Source organism: Microcebus murinus, chromosome 14 (assembly GCF_040939455.1).
Source record: "Microcebus murinus isolate Inina chromosome 14, M.murinus_Inina_mat1.0, whole genome shotgun sequence".
In the NCBI taxonomy this organism is placed as follows: Eukaryota; Metazoa; Chordata; class Mammalia; order Primates; family Cheirogaleidae; genus Microcebus; species Microcebus murinus.
In genome coordinates, this window is record NC_134117.1 from 23140339 (window position 1) to 23160143 (window position 19805).

The 19805-nt window shown below is 56.4% G+C and overlaps 1 protein-coding gene across 5 annotated transcripts in view; it reads left to right on the forward strand.

Annotated features, from left to right (window-relative positions):
* Window positions 1-19805, forward strand: part of SH3PXD2A (SH3 and PX domains 2A) — a 224724-nt gene that overhangs the window by 133665 nt on the left and 71254 nt on the right. For 4 of the 5 annotated variants that reach the window (XM_012770504.2, XM_012770484.2, XM_012770499.2 and 1 more), the window contains one exon: window positions 6614-6642. In XM_012770504.2, coding sequence (XP_012625958.1) covers window positions 6614-6642 — 29 coding nt within the window. Of the gene's footprint in view, window positions 1-6446; window positions 6643-19805 lie in introns of those variants that run through there. The other variant, XM_076009812.1, reaches the window with a different exon arrangement.

Here is a 19805-nt window from a genome sequence, read left to right on the forward strand (position 1 = left end):
CTGGACTGTCCACACGGCCACAATGGGGTCCATTCTCAAAACCCTGGAAAACATGGCCCCTGCAGAGAAAGGACGGATTCTTGTTAGACACAAGGGCCCTCAGTTCAACAATTTAGATCGAGGAGCAAATGGGGGCAGAGGACGGCCTCCAGGCCCCTTCTGTCTGTCCTGCCTGGAGGTCGCTGCCTCTTGAGACCATTCCGTGCAAAGGCTCTCAAAAGCCAGAACAAAAACCCAGCTAGGGGCTAAGTGGGGTGAAAAAAATCCCCCAGCATTCTCTAGACCTCAGCTGACCCAGAGGCCCTCCACTCAGACCCTCCTCACGTGGCTTCTGGAAAAACATGCTCTGTCTCTGTATTGGATTCGCAGAGAATTAGAATTCTCACAGCCGCCCTCTTAAGGCACTCCAAGCAGCCTCCTCTTAGGGCTGGGCAATCCCAGGCCCAGAGAATTTGCCAGTATTTTCAAAACTTTTTCTGCCGCAGTAAGAAGTTTTGCATTGCAACCCAGTACATATATAGACAGACAGACAGACATCTGAAACAGGTTCCACAAAACAACCTTGCTGTGGGTGACTCACTGATCACTTCTAGTCTATTCCTGTTTAAGTGCTTATTGGGACCCAGGAAGCTGATTTCAGAACTCATGAGTCATGGCCTGTCATTTGAAAGGCACTAGTTGGAGGTGACTTGCCCAGGGCCACCAGCCACTGAGGCAGAGCTGGGCCCAGAACTCACGACCGTTGACATTCAGCCCCAGACTTGTCACAGCCTCTCTCCTTGCCCCCACGCCCCAGCTGTGTACCTCGCCTCTTGGCAAACATTTTCCTTCAGCCAGGATCCGACCGCATCACTCCCTGATTCTGAAACCTTCTGGATTCCACAGCTGGAATCAAAGCCCTGCCCAGCCCGGCCTCTCCCTGCCCGACCACCCGCTCACCTGCCCTTCCCAGGTCCACTCTGTTTGGAGCTACTTACTCCTGCTTCTAGAGCTTTCCTCCTCCCTGTCCCTCTATGGATCCAAACCTCCTTTTCCTTTAAGGCTTCCTCCTCCAAGAAGCCACCTGAGATGTCCTGCAGCCCCCAGGACTTCTCTTTTCTCTGCACTCAGAGTCACCACTCCTGTGACTCTCAGCATAGATTGTCTCAGAATGTTAGCTTTCTCACTGGACTCTGTAGTCTTGTTTCCCCAACTTCACCCCAAACATGCAGGCCAGAGGCATGTCACATATTTCTCCTGTGCCTGCCTGCACCGACCTTAATGAAATCGCCTACAGCAGGAGCTTGAAAAGTGCTTATTGGTTGATAGCGGCAGTCAAAATCATTATATAGCTTGAGGGCTCCCGTCACTGCCCTGGCCAAGGATGCGTACCATCTCCCCCAGCCCTCACGTTCTAGGCAGTGCCCGTGTCCCAGTGACCATGGGTTCTCAAGGTCACCCCCACGTCAGCCGTCTGGCAGCCCAGCTGGCCTCTCGAGCAGTTCCCAGCAGCAGCAGGCCCTGCAGACGGGCGTCCCGGGCCGAGTGGCCAATGTCAGCCAGCAGACAGGAGGCCGAGAACACCGGGCTGGAGGTTTGCGCATCTGTGTCCTCCTCTGCCAAGGCAGTCACTGCTGGGAGGGAGGACGGGAGGGAGGGGGTGGCAGGCAGCGGAGGGCATGGCCCCTGCAGCACTCATCAGAATGCCACCTAGCGGGGACTCAGCATCCTTCCGCGGGGACTCAGCATCCTTCCGCAGAGCGGGATGCCAGCCTGGCTTCCTCTCCTGTTCTCTCCCTTGCCTCCCCGGCACTTCCTGGCTTTGCCTGTCACTCTGGGAACCTCCTCTTCCCAGCGAGAGCCTGCCGCCTGCCGCCCAATCCCTGGTGGGCCTCAGCATGGCCCCTTGGGAGCATTCTGGGTCAGGACTATCAGTTTAGCTTCGAGAGCCTGGGGAAGCCACCGAAACCCTCAGGGCCTCAGTCTCCTCATCCATAAAGTGGATTCACACTGAAGGCCAAATGCTGGGAATTTTCAAGGGGAAGCCAGAGGGTGGGGAGTCATGTGCCAACACACATGAATTGTTAAAGGCCTTTCCCGCCCCCTCCCTCCAGCCTCTCTTTTTGCCGCCTCCAACACCAGCCACTTCACTGGTATGTCCAGGGAGGGAGCACAGCACGTCTCGCCCAGAGAGATGAAAGGAGGCCGGGCACAGTGGCTCACACTCGTATTCCCAGCACTTTAAAAAGAAACATCAGACCCTTTCGGGTGTGTGTTGGCATGAAGACAGGATGCTTTGCATCTCTTGGTTTTGGGGCTCTGAGAGTTGGCCGCTGTCAGAGTTGGGAGGTCAAATGTGTGCTAATCGATGGCTCCAGAAGAGAATGCCAATTCCTATGGGTCAGGGTCACCCTGAAAATAGGACCATTGCCAGCCAAATCCCGGTGTGCAGAAACAGGCTTTCCCAGTGCTCAGCACTAGACAAAGACCAGCAGTAGTTTTGGGGTCTGTGACAACCCAGAACTCTGAAAGTGGGGCTGGAATCGCCCCTGCTCAGCACTGTCTGCCGGGGGCTGTGCAGGGCCCCAGTTGAAACAGGCCTTTGCCATCGGGGTAGCAACTGAGGCAGGTCAGGCAGGCCCAGGTTTGAAAGAAGAACAAAGACGATGTGCACAGCAGTTGCCTTTCTGCGTACTGTCATCGCATGCTCCCCAGGGCCTGCGGGCTGGGTGCTGTTACCGTCCTCATGCACAGATGGAGAAATAGAGGCTCAAGTGAAGGAAATAGCTCTGGGTCACCACCCAGCTAGCAAAGAGCAGGGATTGAACCTGTCCTTCCCAGAGGCAGACTGCATCATCCTTTGAGGAAAGGCCAAGAAATGAACTGTATCCCCTGGGGGCAAGCGGGGGGAGGCCTTAGGGGTCCTGGTTTAGATGGGAGGGGTGGGGTACTGGGTTGGAGGAACTCTACCCCTCTTCCAGAGCCAGGCCAGACCTGTGGACCATAGAGTGACAAATTATCTCGGTTTGTCCAGTTTGAGCCCTGAAAGTCCCATGTCCCTGTTTTCCTGGGATTGTTGGCCACTGTACCTGTGGTCTGAGTCACCCCTGGATCAGTTGCAGAGAATGAATGGTGGAATGGTCTAACGAGAGCCAGGCCAGGACACAGCCTGGGAGGCCTTTTCAATTCCATTAGCGTCTAGTGAGGCCGTTGGGGAGGTGCTGGCCCTGCCCTCTCCTCCTTCCTGTGGCTCCCGGGAGATAGTGATTCAGCAGTAAGTCGGAAGCAGGCTAGACTGTGACCTACCAGGAGTAGAGTCAGCACTAGGGTGGGGGCCGTCAGCACCAGCTTAGGGCAAGAATTAGAGTAAGGAGGGGATTGAGGAGGGGTCCTTGAATTGTTAGGAAACTGGACCCCAACAGAGGGCCCTGCTGTCCTGCCCAGGCTGGGTCTGGTTGTAGGGCAGTGGGAGGCGGGTGTGCTGGAGGTTCCCCCTCCCAGCCCTGGTATGTGAGGGATGGGGAGTCCCAGCCACTGGATACCTAAGCTGCTTCTCAGCCTATTCAGCAGCTAAAAATACGAAATGGCTTTGCTCTAAGGTACCCAACCGGAAACTTCCAAGAGGTTTCCTATTAGGGCAGTGGCTGCTCGGGCTGGAGGCCAGATGCTGCGAGGAGGATTCCTGTGCCTGCCGTTCCCACTGTGCAGTCACAGCCTGGCCGCCCCCGCTGCCAGACCTCAGCCTCCACCCCCTTGACCCCGAGAGCTTGTCAGGTCCCAGGGCCCTGCCTTCCACTCCTGCAACCACTGCTTCAGGAGCGGGTAGTGACTGGGGGCTTGTCTGAGCCTCACCCACTCACCGCGTGACCCTGAGCAAACTGCCTACTTCCCTAAGATTTGCTCTTCTCACCTGCAAGACAAGACCACACCACCTGCAGGGAGGGACCCAGAAATCCTTGATGGGGAGGACTCCAGACTCTGGTTGATAGACAGGCAGGCCAAGGGATCTTCTAGAAGCTTCCTTGGCAGTGCAAGCATATTGTTTTTATTTAGCATAAATGTTTCTTAGGGGTGGCTGGGGGCCTGATAGAGATTATTCGACACTAGCCCAGTCTTGGAATCCCCAGGGGAGCTTGTTAGAAATGCTGACAATGCTGTAGGTTGGGTGGAGCCCTACATCTGAATTTTTGACCAGCTTTCTAGATGATTCCATTGAATGGCCAGGCTGAGAATCATTGGCCAGAGGCCTGGCACCAAGGAGGCACTCAAGGCATGTGAATTACAATTGCAATTCCGTTCCTTTCCTACTCCTGAGCCTCAGTGTGCTCCCTTGTCACATGGAAATAACGTGCCTGCATCTCCCCTGGGGCTGCTGATAAGCTCAGAGAGAACCCTGAGTAGCCCATAGCTGCACAAGCAGGGGGAGAAGGTGGCCCTCGCCATGGGGAAGCCACCCCTTTGGGATATTGCAGCCAGGGGAATGGTCAGTGGGCCACACGGTCCTAGGCCCAGAGGGCTTCTCCTGCCAGGACGAGCGGGAAGATGGGGGAAGGGAAGGCAGCCCTCATTGCCATCCAGCCCCTGCCTTCCCGGGTAGCCCAGCCTCACTCCGCAAGAAAGCTGAAAAACTAATTTCCTCCCTGGGAGCGGAAAGTCTTCTGGGCAGGACACAGCCACCGTATGACACTGTCCACAGTTGAGCTTCGCTGGGAATTCTCTCCGCAGTTGAGGTTCAAGGGGCACAGCCAGGCACTGCAGGACACGGTCCCTGTCCAGTCTCCCTTCTGCCCCAGGGAGACAACATGCCCTTGTTAAGGCCACCCCTGGACTCCCAGGTGGTGCAGATGGGGCGGGGGGACTCTCCCACCTTCCTAGCTCCTGTTGGAGGCAACAGTCTCAACAGATTCTCCACCCCCTCCATGCTGCAGTTTATATTCCTGCGGATGAGCTTATAAACCACAGTCCTTCTCCAGATTGGTGTGACCTTGGGAAGTGGCTGAACCTCTGTTTCCTCATCTGTAAAATGGGGTTGATAGGATCTTCCTGTGTGTGTGGATGGGAGGATTGGAGACATGGAATACCAAGGGGGTTCTCAAAAAGGGTGGGGAAGGAGGGGGAGGATATCAGAAATGCAGGTTCCTGGGCCTTGCCTCCAGCATTCTGATGCAGTCGGTTCTGAGCCCCAATTTTGGGAAATGTAGAAGCCTAGGAGAGGGAGAGCCCCTCACTCCTGGCTGTGTGGGCAGATCGCCTTGGAGCTCAATAAACACCCCGATAGCCCCCAGACCTCCTGAATCAGAATCTCAGGGGTTCTCCATGATGTCTCCCTTCCCTGGGACTTTGCTGTTTCTTCCTCCATGAGACACCCCCCTTCCCAGCGGACAGACCTAGCTGGCTAGTTGCTTCCACCATAGATGGGCAGCAACTGGCACTTTCTTTGGCCCCAGGGAAAATGGAAGGCATTTCCTCCAGTTTCCAGACAGATCCCCAGCTGGTCCCTCTGCCATTCCCTGAGCATTTAATAGAAAGAACTTCCAGCATTTTAGGGGCATGAGAGGCCCAGGCTAGGGGAGCCAGCTCGCCTTCCCCTGCCCTTGAGGACTGGTGAATGGAGGGCAGTGAGACCAAACATGAGCAAGGACAGGATTTGGGAAATATGCCTGACCCTGAGTCTGGGTTAATTCTGTGCTAGAGGGCAGGGCAGGCTCCAGGCTAGGGTGGTCCAGGTCAGGTAGATGAGGGCTGAAGGATTAAGTGCCTAACGCCACCCAGCAGTTTTTGTCTGTGATGGGATTTGAACCCAGTACTCACTTCTTGGCCTCCTAGATACCCTTGCAGGGCTCTGTCCCCCCAGTCCTCATTTCCAGGCTCCCCAGCCATAGCCTTAGAGAAAGGCCTATACCAATATTTATCCATCACCTGTGCCAGGCCCAGGGGACAGGGTGAGAGGAAACTGAGCCAGTGTGCCCTCAGGGAGTCTTGGCTCTAAGACCAGGCAGACTCTACTCAAAGGGTCACACAAATCTGTGATTACATGGGGGGCGAGGGTGGGGGGTGGAGTAAGGTGTGATTTCGAGGAAGACAGGTTGAGGAAGTGACATTTCGGTCGTGACTTACAGGCTGAGTGGGCTGGGTTCACCTCCCAATTCTTTGCACGGCTGAGGCAAGCCATGCAACACGCAAACAACTGGGAGGTGATGCGCTCCTGGGATGAGGAGCGCGCTCCCAGCGCGGGCCGGGCCTGGGTTCTAGCGGGCACCCTTCCGAAGCCTCAGTTTCCCAGTTAACGAAAGGCGTGACAACCCGCCTCACCCTCCCCCACGCGCGCGGAGGTTGGGGCAGGTGCGCCCCCGTTGGCGGGGCGGGCGGGGCGCGGGCGGCCGCGGGGCGGGGCGAGGCGGGGCGGGCGGAGCGCCCAGGGCCGGCGGGCTGGGGCCGCGGAGGCTGGTGGCGGCGGGCTGCGGGCGGCGCGCAGTGCGTGCGGCTGCGGAGCGCGCGGCTGGCCCGGCTGTGGGCATCACATGAGCAGCGGCACGGGGGACCGACGCAGCCCGCCCGTGGGCGCCCCCGCAGCCGCAGCTCTGCGCCCGCGTCCGGCCCTAACCATGTCTATCTGTTGTTGCTTCTTTTTCAGGGACTATGGCAGTTCCAAGAGGAAATCAGGTAAGGAAGCCTCCAGGCGTTTTTCTTTCCAACCTGCCCGCCCCAAGCACGCGCCCCTGCGATCCTGCGGAGGACTTTCTGGAGGGGTTGTCCTTGCCTCCTGCGGGGCCGGGGTACTCCCTTCCGTTGCCCCTCTCCAGTCCGTGCCCCCTGAGATCGCTGGTCCTCCACCTTTTCCTACCCAGTCCCTCGGGCTCCCCTGCCCGCCACCTCTCCCCGGTGTAGTGGGGGCGGGTGCATGGGGAGTTTGGGGGCGTCGCGAAGGGCCTAAGCCCCAGCAGCGTTTCACTCCCGGGCTGCAGTGGCCACTATTGGGCCCTGCCATGACTTCTCCTTGGGTTCTTCCCGCGGCGCGGCGGCAATGAAAGGGTTAATAGAGACGCAGAGTTTTCCCAGTGAAAAGGTGAGATCCAGGGCTTAAAAGGGGTCCTTGAGTGACTTGAGTTTTTAGCGCCTGCACCACGGACCTTCCTTCCTGCCCCAACTCTCAGCGTTCTCTCCTTGCTGCAGGGGTAGGGACTCTTGCATGGTGGCAGCTGAGATACACAGGGGAGGGGGCCGACCGTCCAGCTCTGGCTAGACAGGTGCCAGAACACCCCCCCCACCACCACCAGCCCCTGCCCTCCCTCGCCCTGGAGTTTGCGGAAGGGGTGGAGGCAGGGGGAGAGGCGGGGCTGGGTGGACACGTGCTGGGGTCAGAGAAGGATTCTCTGCGTGGGGGAGGCTGGTCTTGGCAAATGGCAAGCTGCAGGGTGTGGGCGGGTGTCGTTAAGTGGGGGGAGCATGGTCCCTAGGGCTTGGGGCTGTGTGTGCACTGGGGTGGGGGCAGGGGCAGACTGGCGCTCTCAGTGTCAGCACGTGTGTTGCCCTTATTTATAGCGCTGTGGGCAGTCATATAAGGGGGCCTGCCCTGCAGGATGTAGGAGGTGGGTTTAAACGCCTGGCTCACATTAATGGCTCCAGCGTCCAAGTGCCTTGGCCTGTGTATGGATAGAGGTATGAGCCTGCGTGTGATGGATGGAATGTGAATTGGAGTAGACATCATTGTATGATGTGGATGTTTCTGAGTATGGGTTCATGTATTTTGTGTGTACAAGTGCTTGCTTACATGCTTATTGGGATAAGGAAAGTTGTGTACTGGTTTATATGTCGGGGGCATGTATGTAGGTTCTGTGCGCGTGTGTGGGTCTTGGTAGCTGTGTGCAGCGAGGGTGTGTGTGCTCGTTGGGGTGCGTAGGCTGGGGACGTGTGCCAGGGTGTTGAGGTGTCTGTGGTTGCGTGTTGCAGTCTGTGCTCCCGTGTGCTTGCGCACCTGTTTGGGGCCTGTCTGGCTCTGGGAGGAGCTGTGTGCACACGTGCCTGTCAGCAGGTGTGCCCACCCACTGGCGCCCACTGGTGCCGAAGGGCACGTCCTCCTGTGAACTGGCTGCCTGTGAGCCTGAGGAATTGCAGCGTGGCCTCGGCTGCCACTCCCAGGCAGAGCCCCGCAAGGAGAATGCAAGGAGAATGGCAGGAGCGCCAAAACTTGAATTGTGTTCTGTCCCACACACCCCACCCCCAAGAAACTTGCCTTGGGCCTCAGAAGTGTAGTGTCCCCATTGAGCCTGGGTTCAAATGCTGGCGCTGTGTGACCTTAGGCAAGTTTCACAACCTCTCTGTATCTTGGTTTCCTCATTTTCTTTAAAACAGAGGTAATGATAGTACCTACCTCACATGTAGGTTAAATGAGTTAATGTGGAATAGCCCCTCACACATAGTAACTACTGTAAAGTGTCAGTTATTGTCACCGTCCTCCTCCTCACTCTCTAAAGTCCTAGGACCTGGTCCTGGCTCAGCTTCCACCTAGCTCCCTAGGTGACCTGGGGCGAATTCCTTATCTACTCTGGGCCTCAGTTTCCCCCTGTAAAGCAAGGGCTGGACCAAATAATCTCTCATGTGCCCTGCCCCCTTCTCTGAGGCTCAGCTTCTGTGCTGCTTCCGAGGGGATGGGGTGCCCCACCCAGCCTGCCTCGCCCCGAGAAAGCCTCCCCGGCTTTCTCTGCCTTCTGCTCTCAGGCCCGGAAAAGGATGGATGGAGAAATTTAATTTACATTGGTGTGCTTATGATAATGGCCACTTAGTGTCATGGTCAAAGTGCCAGCTCTGGAGCCAGACAGCAGTTTAGAATCTGGCTCCTCTCTTCTGTGACCTTGGGTGGATTTCTTACCCTCTCTGTTCCTGCTCCCTCTTCTGTAAATTTGGGGTAATATTCATACCGCCCTTGGCATGAGTAGCTATGTACCAGCGTGGCACAGTCAAGCGTTATTCTGAATGTTTTGCAAAATGTTTTGGATGAGATGCACATTTAAATCGGTGGACTTCCAGTATAGCAGATTACCCTCCAGAATGTGGCTTAGCCTCGTCCAGTCAGTCGAAGGCCTTAGTAGAACAGAGACTGGCCTCCCCTAGCACGGGGTCCTGCCAGCAGCCGGCCTTTGGACTCAGCTGCAACTCTTCCCCGGTCTCCAGCCTGCCAGCCTCCCCACCAGATTTTGGACTCACCAAGCCTCCACAATCACATGAGCCACTTCCTAAAATAAATCTCAATCTCTCTATCTGTCTCTCTGTGCACATTCTGTTGGTTCTGTTTCTTTGGAGAACGTTGATTAATATACAACTCATGGTTAGAATGAAGATCGGATAAACTAATACATGGGAGCGTGCGTAGAATGCTGCCCATACCCTGGAAGGCTCTCTGTAAGTGCTGTTACTGAATGAGCAGCTACGGTGTGCTAAGAACTGTCCATTTCCCCACCTGCTGCCCAGCGCCACGTTGCACACTTGGTGGTGGGATTCCCATTTTGCCTACGATAACCTTGGCCCTGAGGGGGTGACTGCCCATGGTCCTTGGCAACGTGCAGGCGGGCGTCCACCTTTAAGGCCCTGCACTGCTCTATAATGAACTTTACGAAGTTTCCCAGGGTCACTGCAGCCAGGGACATTTGCGCAGAGGAAATGGACACTGTTCCTGGTCTTCACTGTTCACATGTTAGCCCCAAAGCTCTCGCTCGTCCTTACTGAGCAGAGCTTAGACTTGAGGCAAGGCTTGGGGGGGGGGAGGTTGCAGAGATAGAGACGTCTCAGGAACTCTATGGAGGAAGCAGGACTGGTGACCTTGAAAATGAAGGCAGTGTGACCTCTGTCCTCCTTCCCTCCACTGACCCTGCTCCTTCCCTGCATCTCCCACCTCAGGGACTGGCGACCCCCACCCCGTTGCTCAAGCCCAGCATCTGGAAGTCATCCTTGACTTCCCTTTCTCTCACCTGCCAACCTGACCCCAGATCTTCCCACTCTGCCCCACCCCCACCCTCACACCTGTTAGAGGCGCCCTTCATCTCTGGCTTCCTACCTGGGGTCTCTGCTTCCACCTTTGACCCTCTACCTGCCATTCTCCACACCACAGCTCGGGCGAGCTCTTAAAAAGATAGATCAATAACGTACCTTCCAGTTTCAGTTCCCCCAGGGAGTCCCGATGCACCCAGAATGCATTCCTTACCCTGGCTCACAGAGCCCTGGGTGACTGGGCCCCTGCCTGACCCGGCTTCACCCCTCCTGCCCCCCACCCCACCGTCCCACTCTGCACACTCCTCAGCCACACCCGTCACCTTCTGCTCCGCAGACACATGGAGCTCGGTCCTCGGGCTTCGTACTTGCTCTGCGCTCTGCCCAGAATGCTCTTCCCTGGCCTTTCACAAGGCTGGCTCCTTAAGATTCCCGCTTAACTGTCCTCTGCTCAGAGAAGCTGCCCCTCAAATCAGCCCGCCTCTGCCCTCAGCATCACTTACCACACCCCGGTTATACTGTGTGTTGTTCTCTGGCTGCTTCTCTGTCTCCCACCGCCCTGATCAAAGACCCCTTGGCTGCGGGGTGCACACCTCAACGCAGGTAGCGTACTGAATGGGTGGGTGGATGGAAAAATGCATGTGAATAAACCCTGTGCAGTCAGGAGAGAGAGGTGATCGCAGCTTCAAATCGGGGGTCATCTCCCAAGAGGAATTTCTCTGCTTTGGGGGCACAGAGCTGGAGGCTTTGGTACTCCAGAGAGCACATGCACAAAGGTGGAGGGGCAGGACTCAGTGACTTGTTTGGAGACCAGATACTTCAATTGAGCACCAGCTGTATTCCAAGCACTGTGTATGGTGTTGAGGTTACAGGAATGTGTCCTGCCCTCCAGGAGCTTGCAGTCTGCTATGGGTGATGAACTATAGACACGAATGTGTGTTACATGGAGGGAAGTGGTTACCCAGGGAAGAGCAGTCCAGGCCAAGGGCATGGCATATGCAAAGGCCCTGGGGTGGGAGCATGCCAGCTGCTCCAGGTGGAGAACAGGGCATGGTGGTAGGAGGGGAGAGCAGAGATAGATGGGGGGTGGGGGTGGCAGGAGGTAGCACTGACCACACAGAGCCTTGCAGGAATTGAAAGGATTGTGACTTTCACTGAGTGAGATGAGGAGCCACTAAAGGGTCCTGAGTAGAGGAGGGATGTGATCTGACTTCCGTGGTAGAATGATGGAGAATGACGAGGGAGGAGACAGGCGAGGGGTGATGGTGCCCCAGCGGCAGTGCAGGGGTGAGACGCTGCGGGGTGGGATGGACACTGCTGATTGGATAAGGGCTACCCGAGAGCTTGTGTGGAAGCTGGGAAGCATCTGCATCGGCTTGTCCAGGTTCCCCCCTCAGGTCCCCTTTCCAGTCAGATGACCTCAGACACGCCCCTTCACCTGAGCGTGGCTACCTCACCTGTTCTGCTGTGTCAGTCAGAGAAACAGAACAAGTAGGAGATCTATGCTAAGAGATTTATTATGAAGAATTGGCTTACACAACTGGGGGCTGGCGGTGAGGGGGTGAAGGTGGCTGGAACCACTGTCCACAGGTGACACTTCCCCAGGGAAGCCTCTGCCCTGCCCCAAAGGCCTTTCAGCTGTAGTCTCCAGCCCACCCAGAGTCATTCCTTTACTTAAAGTCAACTGATAATGGACTTTGTTTGTTTTGTTTGTTTTTGAGACAGAGCCTCACTCTGTTCCCCGGGCTAGAGTGAGTGCTGTGGCGTCAGCCTAGCTCACAGCAACCTCAAACTCCTGGGCTCAAGCGATCCCCCTGCCTCAGCCTCCCGAGTAGCTGGGACTATATGCATGTGCCACCATGTCCAGCTAATTTTTTCTATTTTTAGTAGATACCAGCTCCGGCTGGTATTGAACTCCTGAGCACAAGCGATCCTCCCACCTCAGCCTTCCAAAGTGCTAGGATTACAGGCATGAGCCACCACACCCAGCCTGATTATGGACTTTAATCACAACTACAAAAATACCTTCGCTAGCAACACCTAGATTAGCGTGTGGTGGCAGGCATAACTGGGGACTGTAGCCTAGCCAAGGTGACAACACCAACCATCACACCTGTAAAACGGGGTTGTCCTAGCCTCCCAGGAAAGTGTGCAGAGTTCAGCGAGGCGATGCACTTAGAGGGCTTTGTGCCGTGCCCGGCTGCAGGAAGGGTCTGTGTTGTTATCTGTGGTTGCAGAACACCGGGTTCTCTTCAGACCTGCAAAGATCCAATGGTTCTCCCCCAGCTGTCTGGGAAGCTGCACTGCTGGGGAGTTCTGAGTTGCGCCACCAGGGGGCGCAGGAGGCCACAGAGTGTCCGGGACGATGGTGGTCCCTGGGTCGGGGCCAGGCCAGAGCCTGAGCCTCCATCCCACTGAGGAGCCCCGTGATGAGCTCCAGGTCGTTTAGATGCAAATGAGGTTGCTCAAGAGTGCTGCAAGTTTGTTCTCTTAGGCAAGTGTTGACGTTCTTGGTGAAATCCTGTTTATACTTCTCCGAAAAGTGGTGAGCTCAGCCCTGCTTCCATCTGAGTGATCATGAAACCGGATTAGTGGACTGGGTTAATGAGACCAGCATTATCGTAGTTTCCTTGCAGAGCAGTGTTGCTTGGGGTTCAGAGTTTAGGTTTTGGCATCAGACAGAGTATGAACCCCAGCTCTGCCATTTGTTACTATTGCTTTAATTATTGATAGATTCTGAAAGGAGGGGAGAAGTTGATCTTATTTTTGATTGGAGAGTGAAAAAAAAATCAATTGAGAAATTTAATTCCATGCTCTGGGCCCCAGAGGAGACCTCGACTGGGTTGTTGCGAAGTATTCTGTTAAGAACGAAGACTGTGGAGCCAGAAGACCTAGTTTCACGGCCCAGTTCTGCCAGCTGTGTGATCTTGGGCAAGTTCTTAACTTCTCTGTGCCTCATTTTCATCTACAAAGTGCAAAGTGGGGACAGGTTATTTCCATCAGGTTGTTTGGGGATTGAATGGAAAGGAATACCGACACCTGAGGTGTTAGCTCCAGCACCGAGGGTGAACGGGAGGCAGATGGAGGTGTTCAGCTCAGACAGGAGAGAGCACTGGCTTCAGCTTTTGCCCCTTTCCTGAAGTAACTCCTCAGTCAGACGGGAAGGCAGAGCAAGCACCACCTCACGGCTGCCAGGACACCTCCCAGCAACCTGGGTAGGTGGCCTTGCCTTCCACATTATAGGCCAGGAAAGGAAGATTAAGGAGCTTGCCCAGCTCTGCCAGCCAGGCAGACAGGACTCAGATCTGGTCCTTCTGACCCAACACTCTTTCCACTGAAGAATTCCCTCCTGAGCCAAGACCCAAGGGGTCCACTGGTGTGCAGGACTGGGGCTGTGCAGACCCCAAGCAAGAGGTTCCATAGACTGGGAGGGGCCTGCCCCATGAGACCTCCCCCCCACCGAGGTTTCTAGAAGGAACTCATTGGTCACACAGGGTTCTTAACTGAGTAAAGGGTCCTTTTGCAGGGTGTGAATAATATCCCTTTAATTTTCCTTTTGATGAGTTTGGTTTTTAAGAAAGTGGATTTGCTTAAAGCAAGAGCCACCCATAAGTACTGGCTCCTGGAAAAGGTTAGTCCATCTGAAAGTTACCCTGCCCTCCTCCTCTTGTAGATGAAGCAACTAAGAGAGGGGCTGCTGCTTGCCCAACGTAAGGGGTGGGCAGAACCTGGTCTGCTGGTCACACTGCACAAGCCCTGGAACCAGGTGGAGGTGGGAGAAGGGTCTTTGTGAAACAGAAAAAGCAGGTCAGTGAGGCCTCTGGTGCCTCGTTTTCCCCCAAGATGAATACCCCAGCAGGGCATAGAGCAGAGCCGGCCTCCGCCCCAAGCCCACTTTGTTCCCCAGCCACAAAGGGAGATGGACAGGGATAAGGTGAACGTCAGCGATCCCCTCCTGTCCTCCGGAGCATGATATTCCTCGAGGCTCCCATTTCTCTTAAGTATTTGTTGGCTCTGGGCCCCAGCTCAGCTGAGAAGGCCCCACACAGGTGGGTAGGGGGTTCATTAACTAATAAAAGGCAGGTGGGCTGTGATCCACAGGGGAGGGAGCAGGGAGAGCCAAGATGGGAGCAGCTGGTCCTGGAGGAGAGAGATGGGGTAAGCCCGAGGGTGTGAGCAGAGCTCCCCTTGGGCCAGTAAGGACACGGGGCTGGAAGGCATTTGAGAGGAGAGGTCCATTGGGCAGGCATGGAGAGAGAGGGAAGGGGGAGGGCTGGAGGTGAGTGTGGAAGGGAAGCCAAGGAGAGTGTATCGGGAAGACCTTTCAGAGCCATTCCCAACGCTTCCTTCTCTGCCTGAGCCACCCATCATCCCCAGCGAGAAAGGCCCAGGCTGCTTCGAGAACATGGCCAAGATCTTCCTGGCACCCTCCACCGGCCCATTCCAAAAGTAAGCGTGTCTTTTGAAGGCTTCTGGCACATCTCGCCCGGGCTGGTGTTTTTAAACAGTTTTTATTTTCATGGCTCTGGGTCCTCAGCCTGATTTTACCCCTGGAGTTCAAAGCCATCTAATTGGAAATGAAAGGCAGCTGATTGATTTGGCAGCTCCGCGGCCAGCCCACGTGGCAGTGATGCCATGGAGAGAGTGAGTGCTGCTCGCGTGTGTCTGTGCCACGCTCCCGGCCCGAGGCGTGTCGGCCCCACTGCCTGACACTCGGGGGGGAGGGGAGCCCTCCCAGGATCCCGGGAAGGAGGCAGCTCGCCAGGAGCCTTGATTCCCCCGGCCCTGCTAGCCCAGCGTCTCCGCCCCCACACCCAGTTCCTCCTGCTGGGGAAAAAGGACGATGATGTGGAAGGGAACTGCATGGCAAAGGCCTGGAGGTGGGCTGGAGAAGCCTGAGCCTGCTCGTTGAAATACAGATTCCCAGGCCCTGCCCAGCCTCACTGAATCGGACTCTCTGGGGTGATGCCCAGCAAGCTGCATGTTTGATAGGCTCCCCAGGGATTCTGGAACCAAGCCAGGGTTGCGTTTTGGGTAGGTCATCCATGTGGGCTCATGGCCGTGTTCAGGGGTAGACAGGCAGTGAGATGGCAGAGGGACAGGAGTCCCCAGGATGGACTGGCTGGATGGGTTGCTCCTTGAAGATGCATTCAGTGGTTTTCCCAAGATGAGAGGGTGGGCCTTGGGGCAGGAACAGGGGCCCTGTCCAAGGATAGGATTCTAAGTCTTAGTTCTGAAATGTCAGCCCAGCCTTTGGGGCCTTGGAGAACAACTGCCCAAGGCCCTGACCTGCTGAGGAGGCAGTGAAAAGACCGCCTCTGCCTTTTATTTCCACAAGGTTTTCTTCCTGCGGGGAGGAAACACCCAAGCTGTGGTCCAGCCAAGACATGCTTCCCACCGCAGCCCTCAGCCGGAAAGTAACTCGTCCCTCAGTTCGGCGTCTTGGTTTGTAGACATGTGACAAAAGAGGCAACATTTCCAGTAAAGACGAAGCCAGTGGAAAAACAAAGATTGGGGGGAAATGTGCTTTACTTATTGTTTTAGCACCTTTTTCTGATCTAAAGTTACTTTGTTTAGAAACAAAAGCGGCATGTGTAACTTACTTGGCACATGGCGTTTTTATAATTGGTCCGTTTTGAAATGTGAAGGGAAAAAATTTTTTTTCCAAAAGTTTCAGTAAAACTTAGAAGTTTACAAGAAAAACACGCTTTTCCCTGACTTTCTGCTGCTTTACTTCCTGGATCTTGTCATTGCCACATGTGACCCCCGCAGCTGGTGTGAAGATGTATTTAGCTAATGTTAGAAGTGGAGTCTTGCACCAAGACAACTGGGTGGTGTCAGAAAGCCCCTTTGCCTCTCCCTGCTCATGACCCTTCCCCTTGACGCTGCTTGAGGCTAATCATCGTGGTGTTTTAGAAGAAGCCCCTTCAGGTTTCTGGGGGCTGCATTTTCCTGTGACCTAGGGTCTCCCCAGCTCAGCCCTGGAGCACCTTAGCTCTGAGGGTTGGAAATGGTCAGGGTTGGGGGTGTAACTGTTCCCGGGCAGAGGGCGAGGTTTGTGCAAAGCAGTGATGACAGGCTAGTGACAGGAGGCCAAGCTAAGGCTGACTTTGTACATTGGCAATGGCCTCCTGGGGTAACCTAGCAAACAAGCAGATTTTAACATCCCTCATCACAGATCTGTCAGGGTTGGGACAAGTTCTCTGGGTCTGTCAGCTCCCTGCCACACACAGTCCCTCCCTGGAGCCTAGTGGCTCTTAATTCCTCATTTGCATTTGAGCACCAGGGTTGTGATCAGGAGAGCCCTCCCCTGCCTTCCTGGGACTCAGCTGCTCCACCCTCCTGCTCCAAGCCTGCGGCTCAGTGGGTGCCAGTCGCCCCTCTGTCCTGCCAGGGCGCAGAGGGTACCCTGAAAGGCCGAATGGATTAGGAAGCGAGTTTCTGAATGGATGCTGTGCTAGACTGCCCTTCTGGATGAGATGGTTCCTGCCTGACCTCTAGCTGGTTTTACTGGCTCTGGCCATGGCCGCCTTCTAGACTGGTCCACCAAACATCCGGGTCCCTGCCATGTGCCAGGCCTGCGGTCCAGCCTCTGTGAGACCAAGGTGGACACGTGCGGTCCTTATCCTCTGAGGACTCCCCGCCAGGTGGGGAGGTGGGCAACTAAAAGGGGTTTTAGCGCCATGTGACCAGCGCTGCCTGGGCCTGGGGCAGAGCGATGCGGGGACTCGTGTGGGGCGCACAGACCTGCTGAGCAGGGCTTCCCGCACCTCATTTGTTCGCTGAGGTTCTTAGACTGGTCGGCCAGGCAAAGGGGGCGCGGCTGTCCAGAGGACGCCTGCGGAGTCGCCACAGCAGCTGTCCTATGTGCCACCTCTTCCATACGGGCATCTCCTCCAGCCCCTGGGCACCCGCTGTGTGGCGCTGCCTCAGAGGTGCAGTTGCAGACTGCCGCTCACTCTGATTGCTCTACTTCACACGTGCGCCTGGGCTGGAGGGAGCCCCGGGAGTCACTTCCAGCCTTTCTCTTGTTGGGAAGACTCTGGCTCCCCCACTCTCCTGGGAGACGCATGTGCCTGCCTGCCGAAGGACTGCATGAATCCTGACTCCGCAGGATTCCAGGACGTACCCCCAGCCAGGTGCCTGGCGCTGGGAGGTGCTCAGTGAGTACCTGACGGTGGTGGCCTCCGTGGGGGAGCAGTCTCCACGCAGTGGGGACTCCTGCGGCTGATGATCGGCTGCGGGGACTGACAGCCCGAGAAAGAGCAGCCCTCTCCGGCCCAGGTGAAGAGCAGTGAGGCCCAGAGCAGCAGCCCGCCTTCCCAAGCTCAGGGGCTACGCCGAGGCCAGGGCTGCATCGAGGCTTCTCCGCTCCCTGGGGTGGAAGCTCAGCGATAGCCAGAGCCCCCAAGCCAGGGAGCTGAAGAGTTAATCCTGGGCTCCCCAGAGAGCGTGCACACTCCTGACCCTCCCTGTCTTCCAGGCCCTCAGCTGCGGCCTTCTGGGCATAGCTTGGTCACGTGAGAGCCAGATGTGGGGATTTCCCAAGCAGTGATGTGTGCGCGCACGCGCTCGCACGCACAGCTGTTTACGTGGCGTCTGAGCGGGAGGGGATTGGTTCAGCCCCGTGCAGAGCAGGGGAGGGTTGGGTAAGGAGAGGCCCGGGGCCTCCCAGCAAACACCGTGGGGGGCTACACTGAGCCCCGCGAGCCCCGCTCCCGCCAGACATTGTAGATAAGAGAGTTGTTTCTGCTCAGACTCCTATTTCCTGCAACATCCATCTTGCCACAGAACTGTATTGGTTATGGATAATTTTTTTTAAATTCTGTTTGAAGGGCTTTGAAGCAGATGCTAGAAGCCAGCAGCCTTTCGGGATGATCTGCAGGGCTCGGGGACCTGCCTGGGAGCCATCGTGCCCAGCACAAGCTAGGGTTCCGGTCTTTCTGATCTGAGACGGCCTGTATGTAGCTCAGGAGGCAGAGCCTGGTCCAGAGAGAGGGCAGAGCGTGGGTGCCAAGAGGCCCTGGGGCAGGGGGGTGAGCTGGGCCTCGGTTTCCCATGAAACCACTGAGCCTGAGATCAAAAGAGTACTCATCTTTCCACCAGCCACTGGGGATTAACTGGGCACCTACTATGTTCAGGGTGTTGTGGGTATACTGACAAGGTTAAGAACCTGAAGAAACTAAAGGTCTGATTGGAAAGAGTCATAACAAAATTTTGTTAAGCCCCCACTATGTACCAGACACTTGCTAGGACTGCAGCCCTAATCAGACATTGTGGAGCCAGTTGAAACAGACAGTGAACAGTGCAAAGATCCTGCCCAGGACAAGATGAGGGAGGCAGGCAGACTTTGAAAAGCAGGTGTCCTCATTCCTCAGTTCAGGAATGAATCTCCCACAGCCCTGCCCTCCTCCCCACCCGTGTCCTGCACCAGCGGACGGCAGCGTCCTGCCAGATGTCTGCTAAAGTCCCGGGAGCCCTGCCCCAAAGGCGGGTCCAGTTACACATGCGAGGCTCCGGGACTCAGCCCTGCAGTGTCTCCCGCCCTGGACTCCCCTGGGGCCCGGCCTGCCTCCTGGTTGGGCTGGGCAGCCTCAGAGAGGAAGGGTGCACTTCAGTGGCAGCCCCAACGCCTAGGTGGGTGGATGAGGGAGTCATGCTGCTTCCCCAAACCTACACGAGTCCTGGAGCAGACAGCATCGCTTGGGAGAGTGTCTGTGGTTGCATATCTGTGCCCTGTCTGTGGTGCTTCGAGACTGGCGGTGACGAGTCAGATGGCCGTAACCAGGGGCCGCCGCTGTGCACGTGGTTGGTGCTCCTTAAATAGTTGGCAGTTGATTCACTGATAATCTGATGGCAGGAGTCCAGTCTAGAGAAAAGGAGACATTCCACTTTTTGCTGTCCTGGGATGGGAATGTCTGTCTTGAGTCCGCTGCTGTCGACTTCATCACTCACTCACGGCTCTCTCTCGTGGAGACCGAGCCAGGGAGGGAGACGATTGCAGGATGGGAGACCAGACAGGGGCGCCTGCTGACTTCGTCCTGCCTCACGGCCCGTTTCTGTGCTGCCTGTCTCAGTGTGAACACAGATACTGGCTCTGGCTGGGGCTTCTCGGGGAGCTGGTGGGTGGGGAAATTGGAGGGGGGATGTCCCAGTAAGTAGGGGAGGACCACCAAGGCAGACCACCCCAGGGAGGGGGATGGCTGGGATCCTGGAACTCCAAACAGTGTTGAGTTTGTGTCTTCTCTGCACACAAACACCCAGCATGGGGAGAGCTGAGAACTGAGGGGGAGGCCACAACCCAAGGGGCTGCCGTGGTCCAGCCGCAGCTGCTGAGAGCAGAGCTCAGAACCCACCGGCCTCCCCACCCAGCGCCCTCTGTCCGCCCACGGTGCCTCTGCCTGACCGCAGCACCTGTCTTTAACCCAGGGTGGCAGGAGGGTGGCAGACCTGCCGCTACCCCCTGCCAGGACAGCCCCCTCTAGCCAGCTGCAGTACTCTCAGCATGTCTTTGGCCTCTCTGTCCACACCCATGTGGGCTGGGCTGACCCTTCTGCTCTCAGCCCTCTCCTGCAAGGGCGCCCTTGGACTTAATCCCTAGGGGCTGTGGAGCATCTCCAGGCCTGGCCCCCACCCCGCCCCACCCCCACCTGAGCAGGGAAACAGACTGTTCCCTGACTGCATAGCTCAGCGGCCAGAGGGTCGCTGGTGCATTCCTGCCCCGGGTTGGGCTGCCCCCACGCGTACTCTGCTACTCTGTGTGCTGGGAAAGGAAGCAGGCCCTTTCTTGCTGAGAGCAAAAGGAATAGCAGCATGGCCGCATTTACAAAGAGAAGCACAGC